Raw genomic sequence first — 23,422 nt, 5'->3', positions numbered from 1 at the left:
GGGATAATACCTCTCTCCAACAACTTGCCAATGAAAAAAAGGCTGTGAAGGCATTTCTGATAATGTAACTGTGTAGGGTTGGGGTTTCCATCTCTTCCTGAAACCGAGATGGTTCCTTTAGCTACCGCTCTATCGCTGTCTGATGTGTGCCTTCATTTATACCCCACAAGGCAAAGTCTCAGCCAAGCACCTGACTCCTGCTCCTCCCATTTCTGCTCAGCCAAGATCAGTTTCCTGTTTGGAGTTCTCCCATTGGAGCTGGCTGGATCTCTCTTACAACACACTACCCCAAAAATCTATGTTTATCTTCCACATTGACCCTCCCAAAGTCTCAAAAGTAGACATAAGATCCAGTATGATATAGTGAAATATTTTTAAGACGCTGAACCAAGAGGAAATAAATGTAGCTTGTCTAGAGGTAAAGTGTATACTTGAAATTTTTGCTTTAGATACTGTTTGATTGCCAGAGACATCCCAAAACTTGATTCAAAGGGATTGCAAAGACTAGACCATGTCAGAACCCAAGTCTCTAAGAATTCTGGGGATTACTAGATCCATCAAGAGAACACAATCTTCCCATTTGTGTTGTTTCCTGGCCCATTGTGGTGTTTCCAATACAAAGTACTATGATAAAATGCAGAAGTTCACATCTCTCCACCATCTCAAGATTCTACTGTTTTCCTGTTTAAAAGCTAAGAGTCCAAAATTTACCAACCTCATACAGTCCTTGTATACTTTAAATAAGATAATGGTTGGGTTACCGTGCTAGGGCCAGATTTTATGGCCACTTAACCCCTCCTCCTCTCAAATTTTTTGAAAACATGAACAACATACAAGAATGCACAGCCATATGGGAAGTGAACATATGTCAGGTGAATAGTGGTATAGCCACATGATTCCCCTCTCCTCTCCCTGTTTGGAGCATCTCTAGATGACTTACATTGGAGAGCATGAATAAGAGCATAAAGCCTCCTCTTCCCTGCTCTTTCCTCTTCATCTAGAAGCACAGACTTTCAGTTCAGACCCTGTTCTAGCTTTATTTCTGTAGCTGTGATAAAAATACTTTGAGTAAATACAATTTATTGTTGAAAGGATTATTTGGCTTACGGTTCCACCTTGTATTTTTGGGAGGGAGGAGGGAAATCAAGGCAGAAACTCAAGGTCGCTACTCAAATCACATCCAGAGTCAAGTGCAGAGAGAAATGAATAAAGACAGTGAGGTCAAACACATGGGAAAGGGTCTGAGCATTTCTTCCTCCTTTCTGTTCTACATTAGGTAAAAAGGACATGCCACAAAGCTTACAGTTAAGAGTTAGTAAATCCTATGTATTTAAGGTTTTTCACATAGCTGTTATCCACCTGGGTATGGCGATGCAGGCCTATAACTCCAGCACTTAAGATGCAGAGCCCAGACCCCAGAGGGCAGCAAATTTAAGTTCATCATGGAATGCATAATAAGGTCAAGGCTGCCCTGGGCTACATTGAGAGAACCTGTCTCAAAAACAAAATCTAAAAAGATATAGCTGCTATTACTTTAATACAAAATAGTTTTCCCAAAGAGTGTTATGTTCATCTGTATTCCAGTAGTTTAAGAAAATGTTTTATCACACCTGTTACAAGTGCCTTCCACCACTGTGACACTACACCTGACATAAACAACTCAGGGGAAGGAGGATTTATTTTAGCTCACAGTTTCAGAGGTTTCAGTCCATCATGGTGAGGAAATAAAGCAAAACAGAACTCCCATCATGGCTTGTTTTCTCTTTAGTTTGTTTGGGTTCCCAGCCTGTGGGATGATGCTACCTATGTTAAAGGCAGACTTCCCACCCACTAGATAATTAAGCTTTTCATCCAATCAAATTAACAAGATTAACCAACTCAACAACTGTGTTTTACTTCAAGATTGCCGTTACTTAGATGACTGTGCTAAATATTTAAGAAAATATTTCCTACTTAATGAAAGCCAGGACTTGCTCCGCCTTCTATCAACAAAACCCCATAGCTTACTGTCAGTTGACTTACTGTCAATACTGTCCAGCTATATGCATGTGGTATTGATATTTGTTAATTTTCAGGTATGGCCCAAGATTGTTGGACAGTCTTTGTGTCTTCCTGGCTCTCCAAATATCTCCTTTTAGTTTAAGATTTCCGTGTTCTACAAAGTAGAAACCACATTTGTATAGTTCATTCAGCATTACTGCACAGAATGTCTGTACTGAGAAGTAAGAAATATACCCAGCTCTTATATATGTCTCTTACATAGGTCCTTATTTTCCTCCTCCTAATCGCAAAGATAATGGTTGGAAAGGAGGAACTTTTGAGTAAACTTTCTACTGGTGATGTCTGAAAAGTGATCTATTGGGGTAATCTAGCCCTATCCATGCATCTACTCCCTCAGCTCTCTCCACCCTCCAATCGTGAGACTTTTTAGAATATAAGAGGCCACAGAATATAGCATCCTAGCACAGTGCTAGGATGTAAGTTTGCAGCTTTCCTATTTTCAAACATTGGGTCTATCAGACTTTATTCTTCTGACTTTGGGCACCACTCTCAACCTACCTGTCTTCAGACAACCACAACAAAGATTAGAGACATCAACAAAACATATTTATTGTACTGTTCAAATAAAAACTGTTCAATCTATACAAACTAATGAACCTGGGACATAGAAAATATTTTTGAGTTTAGAAAAATATATCACCTAAGATCAATAATGATCGTTGTGTTTCTTCTTGCATTGAATAGAATTGTATAGCAGTCCAAACAACACACTTCTTTTGCTTCTTTTGTCCAGCTTCTTACTTGAAGATAGACACTAGGATCCTAGAGGTTCCAGGGACAGGGGAGGTGCAGCTCATCTGCCAGGCTAAAGGTTACCCCCTGGCAGAAGTGTCCTGGCAAAATGTCAGTGTTCCTGCCAACACCAGCCACATCAGGACCCCTGAAGGCCTCTACCAGGTCACCAGTGTTCTGCGCCTAAGGCCTCAGCCTGACAGAAACTTCAGCTGCATGTTCTGGAATGCTCAAGCGAAGGAGCTTACTTCAGCCATCATTGACCCTCTGAGTAAGTGTGGTCCCTGTTTCCTAGTTCTAACAATTAGAGTTCAGGCCGGAAAATCCTAAATATAACTTTTATTCACAAGAGATAATTGCCACTTGGAAACTTGCTGCTGAATAAGCTCACCCTTTCTAGTTCTTTTTGAACTCTAGCTGACTGGTTCAATTCAGCTCTTCTGGATCAGAATTTCTCTCCAAGGTGACTGCTTCAATCTGAGTTCTCTCAGCTTCTGACTTAATTGCTCACTTGGCCTCAAATTAACTGGCAGCATGTTCTCTCTCTCTCTCTCTCCCTCTCCCTCTCTCCCTCTCCCTCTCCTTCTTCCTCTCCCTCTCTCTCTCTCCTTCTCCCTCTCCCTCTCCCTCTTCTCTCCCTCTCCCTCTCCCCTCCCTCCTTCCCTCCCTCCTTCTCTCTCTCTCTCTCTCTCTCTCTCTCTCTCTCTCTGCACTGTTCTCTCTTAAGTCACCTCTCTTTCCTGTCTGTTCTCATGAGAGTTGGGCATATCCTATCTCTGACTCATTCAGTCGAATCTTTCTTTGATTTGTCACTTTGCCTGCCCCTCATTTTCAAATATGGCTGCTTCCTTCCCTCTACAAACTAACCAAACCTTCATGGTTTGGGATTAAAGATGTGTACTAAGGGTGTGCCTGTACCCCAGTTATAGAGACTAAAGGCATATAATCCAGCCAGATTACATAGACCTAAAAGGTTTTTGGATGTGATCCTTTGCCAAAGCAGCCATGTTGCTGGATTAAAATTCCTCTACAAGAAAAAGATGGTGTGCTCAGATGAGCCATTCAGAAAGGTGTTATAAAAGACTCTTCATGGAGTCAAGATAGAATATAGAAGAACTACAAAGATAGAATGGGACAAAGATCTCTACTGTTGCGGAAGAGTTACCACTGTTGGAGAGGCTACCAGGAGAAGACAGCTGTGAGACAGCACCTCTTGGAGTGCTACACCTAAGCATCTTCAAGAAAGGAAGTATGTGAATGATATAGCACAACTACATCTCATGTCGCCCAGTGTGCTACTGGTGTCTTCCATTGGCTGGTGTGTGTGTGTGTGTGTGTGTGTGTGTCCCTTCCTCACCATGTGTTCCCTGAACTTGATCCAAATGTTGTGAGGAATCCACAAAGAAGATTCATCAGCATGTGTTTAAGCCAAAAGAAAGACTTTATTAGCCATCTGTACACTATACTGGGTGTTCAAGATCACTGTGTAGCTCCAAGCCTTTCTCACAATGAGTTTTTAAGCACAAAAATCATATTCTGGGTTGATCTTCTTCAGTTAACAAGAGCAGTTACCAGAGGCAGAACTATAGAAGCCAAGAAAGCAAGGTCAGCACATTTAGAGATTCCCTAGAACTGTGAACTTGGATGGATCAGGCCTTTGTTTGCATTTTATCATGTGGGGCTCTCTATGTGCTGAGTTGTGCGGCCTGAATGGCTCCTCCATCATGGAGTCAGCTGTGCTAAGGTCTGGGGCCCTGTTCCGTTCCCCACTGGTCTTAGAGAATGAGTTAAACCATGGGCTCATCCTATTTTAGTTCAAGGTACAAGGCCCCATGGGTGATTCAATCAGAAGAATGACATGTCCAGTGAGTGCTAATAGCAGATAGTTAGCCAAGGGTACCGAAAGAACAGAGACTTGTATCAATGATCTGACTTAGGGCTCTCTCTCTCTCTCTCTCTCTCTCTCTCTCTCTCTTTCTCCAACCATAGCAAGATTTTCTCTAATTACTCCTGATCAATTAGCATAGAAACAACAGGCTCCTTCCAAGGCTAGACATAATTTTCTTTATCTCATGAGAAGTCTAAGCCTCTCCAATTTTGTAGGATAGTTTCTGCAGGGGAATCTAACTACTGCCTTTATTCAGAAACAGAAACTTTTAATACCTCTGAGTTCTGATCAACCTGTCTAATTAATTTTGAAACCATCAGGAGAGACATATTTAGCCAAACCATTAGTAAATGCCTACCAAATAGTCAGGGATTTGGTGATACTGCTGTTATCCAGATGAATTAGCCCATACGACAGAATACCAGGCATCAGAATAAGGGAAACTATTATGTTAAAGGTTTTGGGTATTAGGCAAGTTTCAGGCCCTTGTAAGCTCTCTAATATTAATTTGTGTTATTCCTAGTCACAATGAATTTTGTCAGTCAGTAGACTGACAGTCTGGTTCGTTCCTATCCCTATGTAGTAGGGGGACTGAGGTGTCTAATCATAACCAGCAGTCCTGGCCAACTTCTGCCTGGGAATGATTATCTGTGTCCCCAGGGGCCCTTCCTGTGGCATAGAGTCCAATTCCCCAGGTTTTTCCTGTTTTCTAAAGGCCAGAATCTTTTTTAAAGAAGAATTTCAGGAAGCCTCAGTTTCACAACCCTAATTTTTACAATGGAAACTTCTTTGTTTCCTAGGGCCCAGTGAAACCTTAATTTTAATGGGTCATCATCCAGGAGACAGTCCATTTGACAGCAGTGTCCGTGGCTTCTGCTTTCTTGATCTGGATGTAGTAAATCTGTGGTGTAATGCCAGTTATCTTCACAGCCATAGTAGAAAGAATTGCTGTGTAGGGTCCTGGCCAGTTGTTTTCAGTGCCCTTTAGGGTAGCCACTTGATTTGGTATCACCGGACTCAAGCAAGTGAAAACTGGTGGTGGACTTGGGAGGTTGGCTGGGTCTCTCAGATAGTCCAAGACTGAGGGTCTATAGTGACTGGAGAGAGGAATAGTCAGAGTTCTGCCAACTGCTGGTCTCTGAGCCTGGGAAACAGTGGGGGATGTCTCCCAAATATAATCTCATAGGGAGTAAGTCTTTCTCCATATGGGGTGTATCAGGTCCAAAGCAAAGTAAAGGAAGGAGGCCTACCCACCCTTCACTGGACTCTAATGAGAGCTTTGTTAGGATTTCTTTTTATGTCCTGTTTATTCTTTTGGCATGGCCACAACTCTGAGGTCTATATGCACAGTGAAGTTTTCAATCAATGCCTAAAGCTTTAGCTATTGCTGAATAGGTTTTGTCTATAAGATAGGTTATTGTCAGACCCCATTGATAGGAGGAAGCCAAATCAGGGAATGTGGAGGCCAAAAGGGGCTTTTAAAACTACAGTCTGAGCTGTATCCACCCTGGAAAAACTAGCAAGTACTGGGTTGTTGTTGTTGTTGTTGTCATCCTCCCCTAGCAGACTAAATCTTGGTGAAGTCAGTTTTACTGTTTTGTGATGTGTTGGCCTCTTATTGGACCCCTTCCTGGGAAAGAGCTCTCTGGTTTGGATTTACTTGAGCACAAACCTGGCATCTGGCTAAAGCATCCCACGCTAGGCTATCCAATCTAGGTATAACATACTTTGGTCTAAGCAGCTCAGAAGTTTTGTGGGCCCCAAAGGAATAGCCTGGTGAAGGTCATTTGCCAAAATCCTGCCAGTTGTTTCTGAGAGAACGGTCTTTCCTTCTGGGATCCTCTATCAACTTGTGTGTTTGGGCTATCCATTTCTACCATGGATTCTCAGCCAGTACCAGGTCTGGGTACATCAACAGAATACCAATAGACCCACTGGTCTTGGAGCCACTTGTCTGGTAGCCAGGTCAGTAGTCAGGCAAGAGAACAGCAATTCATGGAGGAAGCCAAATAGCCCTCAGGAGGGCTAAGATTTTCTAGTGTCCTTTTCCCCAACACCAAGAAACCCTTTTTCTCTACAGATCATACCATGGACATGTCTGCTAATAAAAGTATAGCAACTGTTGTTGTATATGGTAGTGGAATTTCCCCATCTGAGAGCCTCAGTCAGATCTATTCTGCTCTCAGGGCTGAGGCACCTGATTTAGACCCAAATCCTTTCCGTTAAAGTAACCACTGCAGCTCCCACATATCTATTTTCATCTTTCATCTCCTGACAGTCATGGATGAGCACTTGTGGGTTGTCACCAGGCAAGAGGGCAGCAGGACTGACAGTGGTGGGGTTTTAAAACTGGACTCAAGGGTGAGCCAGGAGTTGGGCCTGGAACTGGGTCACACAGGCATTAGACAATATTCTGGCGCTCCTTAATGGAGGACTTCAACTGTGTCACGGGGTGCTGTGAGCATAAGATCTTGACCCAGAGTTAACATCATCATTATTAATTAGACTAGCAGTAGCTACCACACCTCTTAAATGGATGGGCCATCCTGTGGCTACAGGATCCAGTCGTTTAGACAGGTATGTCACAGAGTGTTTCCATGACCCCAAAGTCTGGATTAAAACTCCTTTTGTCTTCTGTTTCATCAACAAACAAATGAGGTTTCCAGACATCTGGAAAGTCTAGGGCCTGAGTGGAAGTCAGAGCTGTTTTTAAAGCCTCAAATGTCTTTTGTTTAATCTCAGTCCAGATCAGAGCATCAAAGCCTGCTCTGTGCTGGTGTAGAGGCCTTGCTATTTCCACAAACACTGGTATCCAGAAGCAGCAATATCCTGCTATACCTGTCTCTCAGACTTCAAACCTGTTAGTATTTGGAATTGGGATCTGAAAGATGGGTGCACTCCTACTCAATAGGTCTCCCTTCAGTTGGTAGCCAAGACAAATAGCCTCCAGCGTGTTTTCACAATTCATGAGAGTCTTCTTTGTATCCAGATCATAGTGAAAGCCATGACAAGTGCTGCCATGATGGGACAGAGACATAATCTTAAAGAACCCCAGCTCCCTCCTCTCAGCTCCTAGTCTGTGTAGTCAGACCAGATGTGACACCCTGACTTGTGACCCAAAACAACAGCAACAGGACAAACACAGTCACATCCTCCCAAGTGGCCCTTGCTTCTACTTCTTAAAAGCATGTCTAGCTGATTTATAACTACCCTGTCTCTACTCATTCTTATCAACTGAGCTAGCTACTTACCAACTGCTGACTACTGACTGCTGTGAACCACCTCAGAAACCAGTGAATAAAACAAATGCAGAAATGAGAGTCCAGAGGTGTGAGGATGCCTGACACTCTAGAACAGAAGGAAGGCAGAGGATGCCTGACACTCTAGAACAGAAGGAAGGCAGAGGATGCCTGACACTCTAGAACAGAAGGAAGGCAGAGGATACCTGACACTCTAGAACAGAAGGCTGAACATACTAAGTTTTGGTCAGCAGGTAGGGAGGGAGTCATCAGGTCATTTTCTTTCAGAAACAGGACTGTCCTCAGCCAGTGGCTACATTTTCACTGACATATGTAACTGGGCTAGATCATGGGAGTAACTGTAAAATACTTGGTAGAGCTGGCAGAAAAGTGAAGCCCTCTTGGGACCTCTGAGGTGAGGAGCAAGAAAGGAACGTGGACTCTGAAACCAGACTATCAAATGCTATCTCTGCCACCTCTTGGCTTTAGAACTTGAATATCCTACAGAGCCTTCCAGGAACTCAGTCTCTCAGGTATACAGTTACAGCAAATGATACATATGTTTAAAAAGTTACTGTGTAAGTAAATGAAATATACTAAAGAGAGAATTGAAAGAAAGAAAAAAGACCACTTTGTCACCTCCAGCAAGATTCCTGGCTTCTTTCTGAGTGCATAGGATTGTGGTAAGAAGAAGACAGATATTTTTCCCATCATGTATCTTATCATTCATTGTCAAAGAGGATGCAGTTATCCTAAAATAATATAGAAGAATATGTAGGCTGTGCTGCCATCGTGAAGATTCTCAAACATACAATGACTCAACCCAACACTTGAGAGAGAAATACTTGAGAAAGTGCTCCAAACAGCTAAATGACTACACGGCAATCAGTGACCCAGGTTATTTCCATCTTGTTACTCTGCCATTCTCTAGGATATTGTCCCTGCTGAATTGTCAAATCAGGGTCATGGCCAAATCTATATCCCTGCCTTCAGGGAGGAAGGAGTGGTAGAAGAGATTTTGGATGTTCTAAAGTCAAGATCTGGAGGACCTACTCTTAGCCTGAGCTTAGTTTATACTACAGGCTATGTCTAAGGGCTAGCTCAGGGATCTAGAGAAGCAGCCCCTGAGAAGCATATGTCTAGCTAATAACAAATCGCTGGGAAGGAGGGATCAAGTAAGATTACTAACCAGCAGGTTGCCACAAGGTAACTATTGATCAGTGAGGTGGGCTAGTCAGTTCCGCCTAGGAACTTCTTATGCCTCTCACGCAGTGGTGCCGGGCTTCATCTCAGACTGAGTGGTGGCTTAGGTACCCACTCTGACCTCCGAATACAGTTTAAGGAAACTGAAGTCTTCAGAGACGAGCAGAAATTACATACATGGATGGTTCTATGAGCATACCTGAACAGAACAAGGGTTTCCAAAAATGCTGAGGCAGGGGTCTGGCTCACAGCACTACCTGCAACCTACATTTAATAGGAAAGAAGCAGTGTAATCAGTTAGGGGTTTGCAACATGCTTCTACCTGTTGCATGTAATTTTAAAAATACACTATCTCCTTGCCTGGGGCCACAGCCAGTTCTCCTGGCTTAGCTCTGAGATCAGCAGCCTGCCCCACTCCCGGGAAAGACCATTCCTCCCAGCTTAGCTCTGCCAATGGCCAGCTGGTGCCTCTCAGGAGAGCTGCGATCGACCATGTTCCCAGCCCCTCCCGGCTAGCTTCACCAAGCTGCCAGCTACAGCCCCGGCTTCTCTCTATCTCTGCCCACCTTTGCTCTACAGAAGAAAAACACGTAGGCAGCTTTATTTATTTAGAACTTGTCAGATAGCACAATTGCTGGGTGCAGAATCCCCTAACCTTATCAGCTAGTCTACATCAGCCTCCCCTGGTGGCAGAGGCTGTTAGTTCCAGCTACCTGAGATCTTACTTGACTGCTGCTTTCTCCTCGTTCCCAAGCCTGGCCACAAACCCTTTTCTCTTTCCTCATGTCTCCTCCTCTTCCTCCCCTTCCCTTCCCCCTCCCTTCCTCCCTCCTTCCCCTCCCCTCTTCCTCCTCCTTCTCCCCTCCGGAAGTCCCACCTTCACCCTTCACCCAGCAATTGGCTTCCACCTTCTTTATTGACACAGTCAAGAACCAATTAGAGAAACAGCACCTCCCCCTACATCTACCAAACGGGCCCTTGTCCTTTTTGGTTCTGGTGTTCACACGCTCCTGGATAAAGATGACACCTATGGGACTTGAGCTTTGGGTCAGGAAGATCTAGGTCTAAAACCCAGACTGTTACTTCTTTGGAAACAATGACCATAGACAGATTAGCATCCCGAGGCTTCCTTGGCTCTAAAGAGACTGAGGACTATGTGGTATCTAATCCTTTCTTCGCCAGACTATTCCATGGTTCTAAACATTGTAGAGGAAAGGTCAGGAGCAGAGCAACCAGCAGATCGAATCCCACTTCCCGAATAGTTTTTGTACGGTTTTTCTGATATAGCAGTGAGGTCTGTATCTATTATCCATGAAGCAAAGTTCCAGTCTCAGAAACAGAAATAGGGTAACTTATGTGCCTATTCTTTGCTGTGTTTTGAACATCTCTGTAGCCCTCCCTCTCTTCTCTCCATCTAGCCAGCCTGAAGGGACCAGTGCTCTGCCAATGTGTTCCCCAGCCTCTAAATTACCCTTCTCATCACCTCCTCACTGAATACAAGTCAGTGTCAGCACCTTGGTTAGTGCAGACAAGATAAGGGGTCACTGTAGTCATCCCTACCAAGACCTCAATGGCTGGATTTAGGATGTCACCCCTGCCTGTCTGCTTTTCCCAAAGGTTCTTGCTGGTGTTTAAAATTGCATAACTAACAGTGCAAAGTCTAGGCTCTTGCATTCTCATCGGTGAGGGAGAAAATATATTTTTGAGCTGAGGGACTTTCCTACTTGAATGAGAAAATCCAGGTGGTAAAGAAAAAGGAGATGGAAGTAGAGATAGAGACAGAGAGGTGGGAGGGAAGAAAAAGAAGAAAGGAAGATGATGAATAGGTGGGTGGGTGGGTAGATAGAAGACAAAGGGCAGAAGGCACAGACAATCGAGACCGGATCTCAGCTGAATCACCTGCTGTCTAACTTTGGGGACATTTCTCAGCCTTTCTTCTTTCATGCGTGAAAGGAGAGATCAAAGGAGAGGATGCGTCACTGGGTGGGGGTGAAGGAAAAGATCCACTGCATAGAAGAGATGTAGAGTAAAGGCCTAACCTCATTGCCACATGGTAGAAACCACTCAGGAAGTCACCTCAGTCTGTCTTGGAGCCACCTTGTGATGGGATTCTGGTTCTCTCATTCACCCAGGTTGGATGGAACCCAAAGTCCCCAGAACATGGCCACTTCATGTTTTCATTCCAGCCTGCACTATTGCTCTAATCTTCATAGCCATAGTGATATTCCAGAGAAAGAGGCTCCGGGGAAAGCTGTATTCTAGAAAAAGGTGAGTGACTTACAATCTGCGGAAACCCGTGGCCTGCCAGTCTTCAGTGAAGCGCTTCAAGCCTAGAAGGGCTTTGAGTCTGCCCTTGGGACACTCTACCCCAAGAAGAGCATGGTCCAGTCTTCAGGGAACCCACACTGAAGTTTTGGGTTGTTTTACTTTGGTTTTTGTTTTTTAAGGGGATGTTTGTTCCCAGACTGAAGGAGTTTGGCTTGCCCAAAACATGGTAGCCAAGTTATGGAATCAGCCAGGTTCCCATCAATGGATGAACAGTTCAAAATAAAATGTGATATGTGTTCATAACAGAGCGCCATTTAGCCTTAAGGAAAAATGAAGTACTTTCTTTTTCAGGGAAAGAAATGAAACTACAGGTCATTGTTTTAAGCCCAACTGAGACGGTGCAGACAGATTATATTTCTTTTGATATATAGATTCTAGACTTAAAAAATAAATACAAGGACAAGGTACTCGCACAGGGCAAAGGACATGCAGTGATTGAAGTGTATATGTGTGTGAAATGCCGTCATGATTAGGCTGGAGAAATGGTTCCATAGTTAAGAGCGCCTTCTTACAGAGGACTTGAGTTCAATTCCCAACATCCATATCAGGCCGCTCGCATCACCTCAACTCCAGCTCCAGCGGACTAGGCCTTCTTCTAGCCTCCCAGGGAGCTAGCTCGTCCACCAGAGGGCCCTATCTGAGCCAATGCTGAGGTGCCTTGTGGGTAAGGTGTTGAATGTACACAGCTGTGGCCAAGACAGGAAGTCCCACCTGCCTCTTCAGCCATGTGTCTTGCACTGTAACCATGTGAGGATGCCATAACTAGTCCACTACCACTGTGCTGTAGACTTCTCTAGCCCTGCCATGTAGACTCTGTGTCACCCAGGTATCAACAGCCCCTGTGCAAAGGTCTCCCTGCAACAGCAGAACCCCATGCAGAGCACATTAAACCGTCATGGGTAATGAGGAAGGAGGGGCTTCTTGCCTTCTCGACACACTGCACCATCTGCCCCCTCTACACCTGATTCTCATGAGGAACCTGAGTTCTACAGTTCTTTGGGCCGTCGTTGTCCTGAGACTGCAGTAAAGATAAGAGAAGTCTCTGTCCCTGCTGAATACTGGGAGAGCAGCCATTGCCATAAAATGTCCATAAAAATGTCTTATTAACTATTCCTTTCAAAGAGCCAGGCAATAGTTGAAGGATCCAGAGTGATACAGTGTGTTCCAGGAAAGTTGGCAAATTCCCCTTCAAACATGATAAGTTCTGCTTTATCAGCTATGTTTAAGTATATGGAAACTGTTTCACTCATCAGAAGATATATGTGCAATACCTAAAATGCTATCTGATGTATATATAAGATAATGCCCAATAAAATTGTCAGTTTTTTCTACCTTTTTCGTGCCTGATGATTTCATACATACATAAATACATGCATGCATACATAGATGCATGTATACATACATTCATATGAACGCATCATGAACTTTAGACATTCCTTCTCCCTTCCTCTACTCTTACTCCCTTCCTCTCCTACTGACGCTTTCTATCCAGCTAGCCCCCTCTCTTCTTTCACTTCTTCTTTGTGTGAGCAGAGCTCACTGAGCTTAATTAGAATTGTTTGCTGGAACAAGAGTGTAGATTACGTACTAAAGGTCAACTGACCAGTAGTTATACCACTGAGGAAAATGACACCCCTTTCCACAGCAACCATTACCTCCCAATAGTCCCTCAGAAGGGGCCATTGTGGATTTCTCTCATCCATAATGAAATGTTGGCAGGACCAATCTTGTGCATATTTGAACAGATATCCAAGCCATGTTGGATCCCTGAGTGCACTGTTATGTCCATCTTTTTGTTGATCTACCCCTGACCTCTCATATTCCTTCCTCCCCCTCTTTCATGATGTTCCATGAGTGTCAGAGGGAGTGAAATAGATATCCCATCTAAGGCAGTGCTGACTCTTAGATTTTGGTCTGTTATGGGTTTCTGCAATGCTCACTAAACTTGTAGGCATTGAGTCTACTATCTGTAGGTGAGCATGACAGACCTGCTTTGGCCATTTGAATTTAAGCCATATTTAAAGCACTGTAGCTAGCCAGGCGGTGGTGGCGCATGCCTTTAATCCCAGCACTTAGGAGACAGAAGCAGGCAGATTTCTGAGTTCAAGGTCAGCCTGGTCTACAGAGTGAGTTCCAGGACAACCAGTGCTACACAGAGAAACCCTGTCTCAGGGGAAAAAAAACAAAAAACAAAACAAAGCACTGTAGCTAAAGGTTACAATATTGGACAATGCAGACAGCCAACATCACTGCAGGAAATCCTACTGCACAACACTGTGATAAATCCCCCCTCAACTCCTTTCTAGATCACAACCTTTGCCCAAGGCTGAGAACAGTGCCTTTGTTTTGTCCATGATGGAACTGAGGTTCAGAAAACCCATTTGACATCCCAACATCATACAACACGGCCTGTTGAACACTAAAATGTGGGACCCTTTTTATGACAAAAACAGCTTAATTAAAACTAGGAACCTAAATAATATTGTCCATACAAAAAAAAGAGGAAGTTGTAACCCAAAGAATTGAATGAGTTCTCATTCACATGCTGGGCCAATCCCAAAGCCCAAATCAGAGTCCCACAAAAGTTACCTGCTACAGAGTCTAGATCTGTAGAACTTATTAAACTACAGGTGGCTTAGATGATTTAGGAGCACATAAAGAAATTGTTGGAAATTCTGGGGATTTAAAAGAAAACTTGACAGATGGTGTCTGAACATGCGATGACCAAAAGTCAGTTCAAACATGCATGTATAACAAATCCAAGGTGTTTGTGTCAGTTCTTACCCATGTTATCACATGACTTCAGTATAACATGGCTCTGAGCATGCAGCACAGTCACTTTGCCCCGTGCTTGCTCTTATATAGCTCAGAACCCGGGATGCTGCAGAAACCCCTGGCGTCCAAGTTGAGACTATTGTGTTATGATTTACAGTGTTTTTATTATACATACATAGTCTTATTATCTCATTGACATATAATGTTTTAATTACAATTTTTTTTCAAGACAAGGTCTCAATACATAGCTCTAGCTGTCTTGAAACTCACTATGTAAATAAACCTGGCCAGCCTGGATCTCACAGAGATCTGCCCACCTCTGCCTCATAAATTCTGGGATTAAGTGTGTGAGCTACTACACACCTACACAAAAACACTTTCAATATTTTTCTACCACCTTTCCTCAGCATGTATAAAATTCATATAACTTTATATTTAGTTTGATTAGTAATCTTATTTTTAAAGCTGTTTTAATTGCTAGCTTGAGTTTCATTAAAAAGTTATCAGTGAGCCGGGCAGTGGTGGTGCACACCTTTAATCCCAGCACTTGGGAGGCAGAGGTAGGTGGATTTCTAAGTTCAAGGCCAGCCTCGTCTACTGAGTGAGTTCCAGGACAGCCAGGGCTATGCAGAGAAACCCTGTCTCGGAAAAAAAAATTAATCAAAAAGTTATCAATGAATTTTGGGTTGCTATTAGGACAGAATTTCCAACAATTTCTTTATGTGTTTCCTAAATATACTTCTGCTAATTTGTGCTGTATATTCATGTGAATGGTGCTTTCCACCATTCACCATAAAATTGTTAATTTTTAAATACAACTTACTCACTAGTATAAAATTTTTCTTTTATCTTTAATAAATGGTAAAATTATATATGCACAAAGAATTGCTTTTTAAATTTTTTTTGTTTTGTCTCTGCCTCCCAAGTGCTGGGATTAAAGGCATGCACCACCACCACCTGGATAAGAATTGCTTTTAAATAAGTTTATCATTTAGTACCAGTAAATGCTTAATTTCTGTAGCTATCACACACTTTCACACACCCTTCTTCACATACAGTCACACACACATACACTCATATACACCCTGTCTCTCTCTCTCACACACACACACACACACTCTGTCACACCCACATACACATACCCTGTCACACACACTCACACAAATAAACACACACATCCTCCCACACATACAGTCACATACTCATACATATTATCATACACACACTCAAGATTGCATAAAAATTTCTTGAACAAAAAGGAAATTGAAAGTGGCAAAGGGGCTGGAACAAGTCCTTAAGTCTTAAGACCCATGTTTCCCATACTCTGGGCAAGAACTGGGTTTGTGTGTATGTGTTTAATTTTCAAAGTGTTCTTGATATTTTCATAATATATACTGTAAATGAGTTTTTAAAAACTGCAATAGGCCTTTAATCCCAGGACTTGGGAGGCAGAGGCAGGGGGATTTCTGAGTTCGAGGCCAGCCTGGTCTACAGAGTGAGTTCCAGGACAGCCCAGGCTACACAGAGAAACCCTGTCTGGAAAAACCAAATCCAAAAAATCAAGAAAGAGAGAAGGAGAGAGAGAGAGAGAGAGAGAGAGAGAGAGAGAGAGAGAGAGAGAGAGAGAGAGAGAGAGAGAAGAAAAATCACAATAGGAAGCCAAGTATAGTGATATGTGCCAGGCTCGGGAGGCTGAGGCAGGAGAATTTCTAGTTTGAGATCAGCTGGTGCTACGTAGTAACTAAGAGGTTTGTATGTAATGGAAAAACACAAAAGCATAGTAGTTTCACCTTTTATTCATATTTTATTTTAGTCTATGTGTATGTGTAGAAGGATGTGTATGTGTGCATGTGTACATATACATGTGTGTGTGCATGTGTGTGTACATCTATATTCATGTGTGACCAAGGTACATGGGTGTGTAGAATCCAGATCAACCTCGGGTTCCATTCCCCAGGAGCCATATGGCCTGTTTTCTCCACACAAAGTCTCCCAGTATGATCTGAGGCTGTCCACGGAGTCCCAGGGATACATTCGTCTCCCAAGCATGTGCTACCGCACCCCGCTTTACACAGATGCTGGGGATCAAACTCCGGTTCTCATCCATGTACAACAGCTGTTTTATTATCTTCTCAATCTTCTTCCACATGTTTTATTAGATACAACAAATACAGCACATTTCAATAACAGGAAAGAAAAGCCAAAGTAACAAAGTAATTGTATAAAAATCTCTAAGATTTTAGACTCAAATATTAATCCTCATCTGATCATGAACTGGTAACTAGCAGTTTTTCAGCCAACACCATCTAGCCCAAGGACCAGCACCAGGTTGGTGCTGCCTTAGAGGACTGTGTCGGAACTTTATAAGACTCTAAACGAAAAACCAAAGACATTGCGTTCTGGCTGCCTATGGCTAGTGAAGAGAAATTCTGACCTCTGGCAGTAGGGAGGCTGCCACTGAACACAGAGACATTCCAGAACAGTTCCTCTGAGTTGAGCTTTGGGTTCCTTCCACATGCAAGTCTTCTTGAAGGAGAGAGACCACAGTGGCTAAGGCACTGGCTTGACCCCTGACTCTTGAAGCCCAAGCTAATGTCAGGATGATCACAATGGAGTTGATAAAAACCTGATGGGCAGGAGCAGTGGGAACAGCTGAGTGCCAGGTCCTGGAAGAGAATCTGATAGGAAGTAACAAGTGCTACTAGAGGTTAAGGAAGAAATGAAACTAGAAAAACCTGATGGTAACAGCAACTCATCATGCAAACTTATGCTTTTGTTCTCTTAGCAACTCTGACATCAGTCTTCAGGACCTTAGGTATCAATTAAGCCATCAAGACTTTTGTTCTATTCCAGGACTGGCAGGTATAAAGTGTCAGTCAAAAAAAGCTGTTTAAAAAAGTCATATGGGAACCTACTGTTTTACAAGTATATATATATATATATATATATATATATATATATATATATATATATATATATATATGGGGGGGTGTGTGTATCTTCTATGTATTCATAGAATCTATATATTCATATCTAAAAGTTTAATTCAGTTACTCTACATAGGGGATAATGATAATATTCCTCCCAGAACCAATAGAAAAACAAACAAACAAAAAGCCTAGTAAAGGTGTGGGTTGACTCCCCACCAGTTGTTTGTCAGGGGTATTTTGGAATCTCCCAAAACAATACAAGCTATTGACATTGTTCTTGGTTACCCTCCAGAACTTGATGGCAAGTCTTTATTATGGTAGATACAGGACACAGAAATATTATGTTGACACCAACCAGGAAGCTTCTTCCCTGCTGGCCATCTTTCATAGTGCCAGGGGTACAACTCAAGCTGTTAAGGGTGGGGTGAGCTATCAACACCTTACCCAGCTGAGAACTCTGTGAGCTACAATAATGGCTGACATGGTAATATACCCATGAGTACAGCAATGGCAATAATGCCATGGGTGTAATCAATCATATTCTGATTGAATTTAAGATCCACTCTGTAGGAGGAGCTGCCTGGTTGGTATTGTATCTCTTGCCAAGAACCCGTGACTGGAAAGCTCATTGGTCCCAATGGTGAGCCCACCACAATGATTTTGCTAACGGGACAAAAGTATCAATCTGCTCACTAAATGTCTATCTCTATAGACATAGATTCTATGTCTATTCTATTCTTTGTACCTCCAGAATTCATAATGAAGTTTCTTTATGCAGTGGATCATTGTTAGCAAGGAAACTCATAATTTCTCAAAGTTCAGAGAATAACTGTCTGTGGGGAACTCAGCCACAAATAGGACATCAATATCCCACCCCTACCTCTGTAGGTTTTCAGACTTGTCTTAGTTGGGGTTTTAATTACTGCAACAAAACACCAACGTTGGAAAGGAAAGGGCTTATTCAGCTTATACTTCCACGTTGCTATTCTTCACCAAAGGGATGACAGGACTAGAACTCAAGCAGGGCAGGAACTTGGAGGCAGGAGCTGATGCAGAGGCCATGGAAGAGTGCTGCTTGTTGTCTTGCTCTACATGACTTGTTAAGCCTGCTTTGTTATAGAACCCAGGACCACCAGCCCAGGGTGGCACCACCTATAATGGGCTGGACTCTTCCCCATGGATTGCTAATTAAGAAAATGCCCTACTGTTGGATCTTATGGCGTTGTAGAAAATATTTTATCTCAATTCAGGGTTTCTACTCCACCTTTGACCATTTAGTTCCTTGATAAAAGACACTCATAACCTTCATACTTACAATAAGCCTTAATCAGCACAAGAGCTGGGCAAATATTTATCCTCTATACTATTATGTGTTGTGAGAAATATTAGAAAAGGAACCGGCATGTTCCCGCGCTTGTGCCAGCAACTCCCTGCCTCAGAGGCCTGGCTGGCCATGCACTGGCAAGCAATGGCCACCCTGTCTTTATCTCATGGAGATTCTGACTCTGAACTCCACAGTCTCTCCACTCATCTCACTAGGTTCCCACTGGTGGACCACTACCATGCCTGCTCCATGCTTCAAATCCCCCACAGTCTTTGTGGTGCACATCCGGCAAAACCACACTTGGCCACTGTATCTTTCTCTGTTGAACCCAGACGGAGCCACAGCGTGAAGGAAAATGCAACACAAACTTAGTTCAGAAACAATGGTAACTCAATCTCTGGGCACAACAACTAAAACCTAATCTTGTAAATCTTATTAAAGGCTGATTTCTCTGGTGGCAAATCCTTGCAGATCTGCCATGATACTAGGAAACTCTAGCAGCTACATCTTACCCCTCTGCCTCTCCCATTCCAAAAGGACATAGCTCTCTCTTGCTTCCTCTCTTCCTCCATCCCACCTGGAAGTTCCACCTCCTCGCCTAGTGATTGGCTTCTTTATTCATTAGGGGATTGGTTCACAAGAACAGCACCAGGCCCATCCACAACAATTATGTCTATTTCCCAGAAAATAATCCCGTTAAATAATTTGCCATGTTTCGTCTGGGCTGCTCTTGACTCCAATTAGCCAACCTACATGGCCATTATTTTAAGATTCTTATGCTGTAGTGGCTTCTCCTCTCCAACTTCTCTTCCCACCTCGTGGTTCTCCTCTGACCCAAGCCTGGGAACCCTACACCCCACCTATGTCTTCTCTACCCAGCTATTGCCTGTCAGCATCTTTATTCACCAGTTAGAGATAACTTGGGGGTCAAGGTCACATAGCATCACCTGGGTGTACATGTGGTCTCTGGGAGTAAGCAGTATTTAGCATAGCAAAAGACCAAACCTTAGCATTATGGAGGCCTTTCCTCATTTGAGGCTCCCTCCTTTGTAATGACTCTAGCTTGTGTCCAGTTGACATAAAGCCAGCCAGTACATGGCCCATCAAGGAGGAAGAAACAGATTGTAAGAGGCAGAGGTTGGGAAGAACAGACTAGAATAGTGACTTCTGGACATTAATGGGACCACTGCACTCATGAGTTTACAGCAGCTATGGAGACCTGTATAAGATCCAAACTAGATGGTGCCTTCACAACATTCCAGCATGGATCAGGGAAGGGCTGGTGAGCCCCATAATCAGCTGAGAAGTTCCTGACTGTTGATGTCTTCTGAGGGAGGGAAAATCAGTTTTCTTTAAGGGTATGGCCCCTGGTACATTGGCCATGCTCCAGGGGATAGCTCCACATCAGCGAGCAGCTGGGCAGCACCCAAAGGCTCAGAGGTGGGAAGATTTGGAGATATAGACGTGGTCCTTGGGGGGAAGTATGGGAAGATGAATACAATCCAAATCTATCGTACGCATGTACAAAATGCTCAAATAGAAAAGATATTTTTAAAGTGAAGAGGGGGAGTAATTCTGAAGCTAGACACTTGTGGAAGTGTTGTTTTATAGACCACAAATTCCCCCACCACAACAGAGAAGTGAGCAGAACCCTGTGTGAGCACGGTTTGTGTTTCTTCCTCACCTCCTTCGCTATCTCAGCTTGAGTTGATAAATTCAGTTCTCTCCCTCCCAATAACCATGGGAATTGGTTCTAGTCTCCCTTAGATTAGGGAGTCCTCACGTCCCTTAGGTAAAATGGCCCAATGTTTGCAGATAACCTATATAATACACCTGCACGTGGGCTTGACATCTTTCTAATTACTGAAAACACCTGTTACAGTGCAGATGCTTTCTTCGTCGACAGTAGCAACATTGCATTGTTTATTGAGCAATGGCAGAAGAGTGTATCGGTGGCTTTCCTCAATGCAGTCCCCAAACACCAGACCAGAAGCAGCTTAGAGCGTGTTTTGAGAGGCTATCGTCCATCCTGGAGAGGGAAGGCATGGCAGTATGAGCAAGTGTGACTATTGCTTGTTCACATCTCCATAAGGCAGAAGCACCTGGAAAACAGGAAGTAGAGACAAGCTATTAACCTCAAGGCCAAACCCCAGTGACCTACTTCCTTCAGCTAACTCCCACCTCATAAAGGTTTCACAACCTCCCAAACAGCAGCAGCTGGGGACCAAGTACTCAGACACAGGAGCCTGTAAGGGACATTTCTCTTTCAAGTAGCAACAAAAAGTCTGTGAGGATGTCTTTTAAATGTCTGCTCTGGGTTAGTTATTGCCAGCTAAGATTACCTCAAGCTGATATTTCTACTCATGAAGAAGTAACAGTAATGGAATCATAAGGAAGATGAGTCTAGGACAGTGGTGCCCAACCTTCCTAATGCTGAGGCCCTGGAATACAGTTCCTCACATTGTGCTGAACCCCAACCATGAATTATTTTCATTGCCACTGCTTGACTGTATTTTTGTTCCTGTTATGAATTGTAATGTAAATATCTGATATGCATGATAGATAGGAAGTATATTAGGTTCTACAGACTCCAGGAACTTCCTTAGAATCCCTTAACCTGGTCCGGGTAGATACAATTGTTTCCATCCCTGACCTGTACTTCTGAGGGAAGCTTAAAGCATCTAATTCTGAGCCTTCAAACATGGAAGGCTCTAGGGAACCCAGTCTTACTTCTCTGACAGATCTTATTTCCTATATTATAAAATATGTTATTCATATTTTAAAGCCCTCATTTTAAGTATATTTTGTCTTACATCATTTTAGCAATGTCCTATCACCAAGATCTGCTAACCCATTGAAAGTCCCAGATCCATACTCTATGGATATTTTCCCTGAAGGGCATTTTGGGAAGCACACAACATGGCTGTGCCTGAGTGGGTACACATGTGCTCTCTCTTTGCACAGCTCAGTGACCCTGTCTCTGGTTCTGTTTGAGGCTCTCGATAGATTGTCGTGTGAAACTAGCTGCCAGTGAACTCTGTGGTACTTGTTGCCAGATGAAAGGATATAACATTCTCTATCACATCTGTGGGCAGGTGGGAGATGGAAAAATGCGGTGTTGGTGGTTTGAAGTGTGACTTTTAACAGTGCATTGTTGACTTTTTATCTTGTTATAGTTAGGATTACTATTGCTACAATAAAACCCCATGACCAAAGGTTTATGCAGTTCTACACTTCCATATCACTGTTCATCATCAAAGGAAGCCAAAACAGGAACTCAAACAGGGCAGGAACCTGGAGGCAGAAGCTGATAAAGAGACCTTTGAGGAGTACTGTTCACTGGCCTGTTCCCCACGGCTTGCTCAGCTTCCTTTCTTGTAGAACCAAGGGCCACCAGCCTGGGGATAGACCCACCCACAATGGGTTGGGCCCTTTCCCATCAACCACTAATTAAAGAAAAGACTATTGGGCTAAAGAGATGTCTCAGTAGTTATGAGCACTGACTGCTCTTCCATAGATCCTGAGTCCAATTCCCAGCAACTACATAGTGGCTCACAACCATCTGTAATGGGATCTGATGACGTCTTCCGGTGTGTCTGAAGAAAGTGACAGTGTACTCACATACATAATATAAATACATAAATAAATCTTAATTTTTTTTAACTAAATGCCTTATTGACTCATCTACAGCCCAATCTTATGGAAGCATTTTCTTAACTGAGGCTCCCTCCTCTCAGACAATTTTAGTCAGTGTCAAGTTGACATAAATGTCTTCCCAATAAAGAGTCCCTCCTTCCAGATAACTGTAGTTTGTGTCAAGATGACATAAGACCAGCTGGCACGCCGGGTGGTGGTGGTGCACGCCTGTAATTCCAGCACTCTGGGAGGCAGAGGCAGGCAGATTTCTGAGTTCATGGCCAGCCTGGTCTACAGAGTGAGTTCCAGGACAGCTAGGGCTGTACAGAGAAACCCCTCTCGAAAAAAAAAAACCAAAAAAGTCAAAAAAACAAAAGAAAGAAAGAAAGAAAGAAAGAAAGAAAGAAAGAAAGAAAGAAAGAAAGAAAGAAAGAAAGAAAGAAAGAAAGGGGAAAGAAAGAAAGAGAGGAAAGAAAGAAAGAGAGGAAAGAAAGAAAGAGGGGAAAGAAAGAAGAAAGAAAGAAATATGTTCAAACTTTTCTAGTGGGAAGATAACTCAGCTGCAGATAACTGGATGATAGTTCTGCAACCAGCAATGATTAAGAAATACCTTGTGGGGCTAGAGAGATGGCTCAGTGGTTAAGAACACTGAAGTCCTGACTTGAATTCTCTGCAACCACATGGTGGCTCAGGACCATTTGTAATGGGATCTGACACCCTCTTCTGGCGTGTCTGAAGACATCAATAGCGTACTCATACAAAAAATAAATAAGTAAATAAAACAAACAAACCCCATTGTGTCACCAGAGACGATGTGCACATCTGAGTGCTGCCCCGCTGTGCCCATGGTGGTGTCTAGGCCTGTGCTGCTGCTGGGAGTCATGTCTGTTCTGTGGTCCTATCCCAGCCAGGGTCTGTGTTGATGTCTGAGGCCAATGTTACCAATGAAAGGCCCTACAGATGTCCCTGGTCTGGGCTGCCTGGGGCCATGCTGATATTCTAGCACTGTGCTGAGCTGGCCCCACCCCTTGCCTGCAACCATGCCCCATCCCTTACCTAGGCAGCATGGGAGAGCTGGCCCTGGTGCCATGGGTTCAGGAGAGGTACCTATGGTGGCATGAGAGCCAGAGAGGGTCCTGCCCCTCACCAGCTGCAGCCCTTAGGCAGGAGAGTAGGTCCTGTACCTCACCTGGGCAGCAGACTAGAGATTACCCTTGTGATGGGGCAGCAGGTCTACTGGCTCCACCACCTGTCTGACATGGGGCGGCACGGGTGAAAGATTCATGCCCCCTTGCCCCTTGCCACC

General features: G+C 43.5%; 1 protein-coding gene across 3 annotated transcripts in view; it reads left to right on the top strand.

Annotated features, from left to right (window-relative positions):
* The window catches only part of Pdcd1lg2 (programmed cell death 1 ligand 2), a 59,165-nt gene that overhangs the window by 29,911 nt on the left and 5,832 nt on the right, over nt 1–23,422 (top strand). For all 3 annotated transcript variants that reach the window (XM_052187538.1, XM_052187546.1, XM_052187530.1), the window contains 2 exons: nt 2,795–3,064; nt 11,256–11,391. In XM_052187538.1, coding sequence (XP_052043498.1) covers nt 2,795–3,064; nt 11,256–11,391 — 406 coding nt within the window. The remainder of the gene's footprint in view (nt 1–2,794; nt 3,065–11,255; nt 11,392–23,422) is intronic.

The sequence above is a fragment of the Apodemus sylvaticus genome, chromosome 1, assembly GCF_947179515.1.
Source record: "Apodemus sylvaticus chromosome 1, mApoSyl1.1, whole genome shotgun sequence".
Classification (NCBI taxonomy): domain Eukaryota; kingdom Metazoa; phylum Chordata; class Mammalia; order Rodentia; family Muridae; genus Apodemus; species Apodemus sylvaticus.
This window is presented reverse-complemented; position numbering and strand designations above follow the sequence as displayed.